The sequence below is a fragment of the Homarus americanus genome, unplaced genomic scaffold (genome assembly GCF_018991925.1).
Source record: "Homarus americanus isolate GMGI-L3 unplaced genomic scaffold, GMGI_Hamer_2.0 scaffold24694, whole genome shotgun sequence".
In the NCBI taxonomy this organism is placed as follows: domain Eukaryota; kingdom Metazoa; phylum Arthropoda; class Malacostraca; order Decapoda; family Nephropidae; genus Homarus; species Homarus americanus.
The window spans coordinates 10,061,277-10,064,902 of record NW_024732780.1 but is presented as its reverse complement, the minus strand read 5'-3'; the positions used below and the strand labels follow the sequence as shown (position 1 = coordinate 10,064,902).

The following is a 3,626-nucleotide window of genomic DNA, read 5'->3' as shown; positions in this document are numbered from 1 at the left end:
AAATGAAAAGATCAAAAGTGAGGAACAATATACTGTTTGTATGTTGTGTTGTCAATAGTAAGAGAAACAATTGAGACCCTGTAATTGTGTGTAAATGAGGCAGAAAGTTAGATCATCAACCTGGGACTTGGTCACAATTTTCGTGATGCCATATGGCAGCAGGGTCTACCATTAGACAATATATTATGCTTCCAATATCTTCCACGGCGGTAGTACCTCCCTGTTTGGTAGCTGCCGACTGCCTACTGTCTATTACATGTCATCTGTGATGTTTTACACACACACACAACGTTACAAACTTACATTTCTTTAAGTAAAAATTCACAATAGTTTTCAAAGACTTTTATTGAGACAACATTGCATACAGAAACAAACGGAAGACTCAGAGGTCACACAATAACTTCTCACTGGCCGAGGTGTCATGATCCCCACACCTGTTATGGGATGGGGTCATGACCTGCAATGGGATGGGGTCATGACATGTTAGGTAGGGTGATGACATTTTGTGGGGTTTATGACCTACTGTAATGTGGGGTCATGACCTGTTGTAATGTGGGGTCATGACCTATTGTAATGTGGGGGTCATGACCTATTGTAATGTGGGGGTCATGACCTATTGTAATGTGGGGTCATGACCTATTGTAATGTGGGGTCATGACCTGTTGTAATGTGGGGTCATGACCTGTTGTAATGTGGAGTCATGACCTATTGTAATGTAGGGGTCATGACCTATTGCAATGTGGGGTCATGACCTATTGTAATGTGGGGGTCATGACCTGTTGTAATGTGGGGTCATGACCCATTGTAATGTGGGGTCATGACCCATTGTAATGTGGGGGTCATGACCTATTGTAATGTGGGGTATGACCTGTTGTAATGTGGGGTCATGACCTGTTGTAATGTGGGTCATGACCTATTGTAATGTGGGGATCATAACCTATTGTAATGTGGGGACCATGACCTATTAGGGAATGTGGGGGTCATGACCCATTATTGTAATGTGGGGGTCATGACCTATTGTAATGTGGGGTCATGACCTGTTGTAATGTGGGGGTCATGACCTGTTAGGATGTAAATGCCAATCTATTGCAATGTGGGGTCATGACCTGTTGTAATGTGGGGCCATGACTCCACAGTAACAACAAGGATCTGTTAGAGTCGTAAATATGACCTGTTGTACGTGGGGTCAAGGACTTATTGTAATGTGGGGTCATGACCTGTTGTAAAAGGACATAGGGGAATGATCATGACCTGTTGTAATGTGGGGTCATGACCTGTTGTAATGTGGGGGTCATGACCTGTTGTAATGTGGGGGTCATGACCTATTGTAATGTGGGGTCATGACCTGTTGTAATGTGGGGGTCATGACCTATTGTAATGTGGGGTCATGACCTGTTGTAATGTGGGGTCATGATATCTTGTGAGGTAAAGTTATGACCGCAAGTGAGGTGAGATAATTTGTTGGGGGGTCATAAAATTTCGAGAATAATTGACTTATCGACTAATCTCAACCCATTTAAATTTGTCCCTAGCAACCGTGACAGCTCAGACAAGCGGCACGGTTGCTAAGGACACAAATGGATCACATGAAGATTAGCCCTCCTAATGCTATCGGGGGTTAAGTAAGGTTGGGACTAATTTCCACGTGATCAACATAATGTACTATAGGAGCATCTTTTAACCATCAGGACCGCATTATCAGAATTCCTTCGTCATATCTGAGGGTTAGCGACCACAGTCCTCCATCCATCCCAGTCCCTACCTTCCCCTGACCCACCTACCACCAACTTTACCCATTAATATTTATGTTATTATTATCACATCATCCTTAATTATATGACTAAAGTATCTCATTTGTATTTTTCTGTACATTTAAAGTATTTATCTTGAAGTTTTGCTCATCTTAATTTGTTTTCCTGTCAGTGTAGCTTCTTCTTAGCATTCGTTCACAAAAAATAAAGAGTGTGTGCGTTTCTAGGCCAAATTTACAGGATCTCTGCACTGCTGCCCTGGTTATATGACGACGTAAAGCTTAAAGATACGTCGTCTTATGCTGGCTTGTGTTTGGTAGATACAATAAGACGTTGTTGTCCATTTGTCTGTCAGTTTCCCGGAGTGTATTTGTTGTTAGTGAGGTGCTGATGGTTCTGTTGGGGGGTAGTGCTGGTGGTTCTGTTGGGGGGTAGTGCTGGTGGTTCTGTTGGGGGTAGTGCTGGTGGTTCTGGTTGGGGTAGTGCTGGTGGTTCTGTTGGGGGTAAAGCAGGTTCTGTTAAAGGTGCTGATGGTTCTGTTGGGGGGTAGTGCTGGTGGTTCTGTTGGGGGGTAGTGCTGGTGGTTCTGGAGATGGCACAAGGGGATCTCGTCAGGGAGGAGGGAAGGGTTCTGTGGATGATATCTGTGGGTTCTATCGCCCAAGAAGTACTTTATTTATCGACTCCTTCGTCAGGGTGACACTGAGGGGGTGAGGGGGGAAGGGGGTCATATGATGTAAAATTGGTGGCATGGTTAATAAGAGGAGGCTGGAGGTTATTATACAGGAAGAAAAAAAAAGTAGCAGTAGTAGTAGTAGTGGTGATGGTGATGGTAGTATTAATATAGTGATGGTGGTGGTGATGTGAAGTAGTAATAGTAGCTGTAGTTGTGGGTGGTGATAGTAGTAGTGGCACCCTCTACGCTGATGATTTCATACACCTCTTCCTTACGAACCCCCAGCCGATAAACGTAGGGGATATGGGTACATACCTCGTCCAATTCCATCTGTAATATATTAAACAGTTGTAACATTATAAACGAGAGATGAAGGTTAGGTTAGATTAGGTTCACACAGACACACACACACTAAAAATATTAACTCCCCCACAAACAGACACAGACAGACTAGGTTAGATTAGGTTCACACAGACACACACTCACCAAAAATATCCCTCCACAAACAGACGGATACAAAACCTACACATTACCTCCTGACGGTGTCCATGCCTACGGGAAGGTTATAACAAGAATGGTCCATGGCAGATTCTTCACTAGGGGGCTTTAACTGATCCTTCCACGCCACCATCCCTCGCTCCTCGTCCGTCCCTAGAGAGAAAGGTCAGGTCAGGTTAGCTTAAGTTGAAATAGTTAAAATAATGGTTAATTTAGGTTAGGTCAGGTTAAGTTGAGGTAGACGTTAATATTGGTTATGTCAGGTCATGTTGAGATAAATGTTTGTAATGGTTAAGTTAGGTCAGGTCAGGTCAGGTCATGTTGATATAGAGCTTAATAATGGTTAATTTAGGTCAGGTTAAGTTGAGATATAACTTAATAATGGTTAAGATAGATCAGGTCAGGTTAAGTCGACGTAGAGATTAATATTGGTTAAGTTAGGTCAGGTCAGGTGAAGTTGAGATAGAGGTTAATAATGGTTAAGCCAGTTCAAGTCAGGTCAAGTTAAGACAGAGGTTAATAATGATTACGTCAGGTCAGGTCAAGTTGAGATAGAGTTTAGTTAGGTTAGGTAAGGATAGCAATTAGCAAGGTTAGTTAAGGTAAGGATAGGTCTTAATGACGTCAGTTAAGGCAGAAATGGGTCTTAATTACTTGGCTGGGGTGAGGAGACCAGGAGGGGAGGTGGCTGGGGTGAGGAG

At 43.2% G+C, this 3,626-nt stretch overlaps 2 protein-coding genes across 9 annotated transcripts in view; both read right to left on the bottom strand.

Annotated features, from left to right (window-relative positions):
• Nucleotides 1–327: 327 nt before the first annotated feature.
• The window catches only part of LOC121869098 (solute carrier family 23 member 1-like), a 56,676-nt gene continuing 53,377 nt past the window's right edge, over nucleotides 328–3,626 (bottom strand). For 4 of the 8 annotated variants that reach the window (XM_042370266.1, XM_042370272.1, XM_042370274.1 and 1 more), the window contains 2 exons: nucleotides 1,252–1,392; nucleotides 328–891 (listed from right to left, as the gene is read on the bottom strand). The gene's annotated coding sequence lies outside the window, so the exon portion shown is untranslated. Of the gene's footprint in view, nucleotides 892–913; nucleotides 962–1,014; nucleotides 1,062–1,197; nucleotides 1,218–1,251; nucleotides 1,393–3,626 lie in introns of those variants that run through there. The other 4 variants (XM_042370269.1, XM_042370277.1, XM_042370278.1 and 1 more) reach the window with 4 other exon arrangements.
• Nucleotides 2,670–3,626, bottom strand: part of LOC121868973 (solute carrier family 23 member 2-like) — a 25,749-nt gene continuing 24,792 nt past the window's right edge. The window contains 2 exon segments of the mRNA XM_042370006.1: nucleotides 2,670–2,757; nucleotides 2,961–3,078. Coding sequence (XP_042225940.1) covers nucleotides 2,670–2,757; nucleotides 2,961–3,078 — 206 coding nt within the window.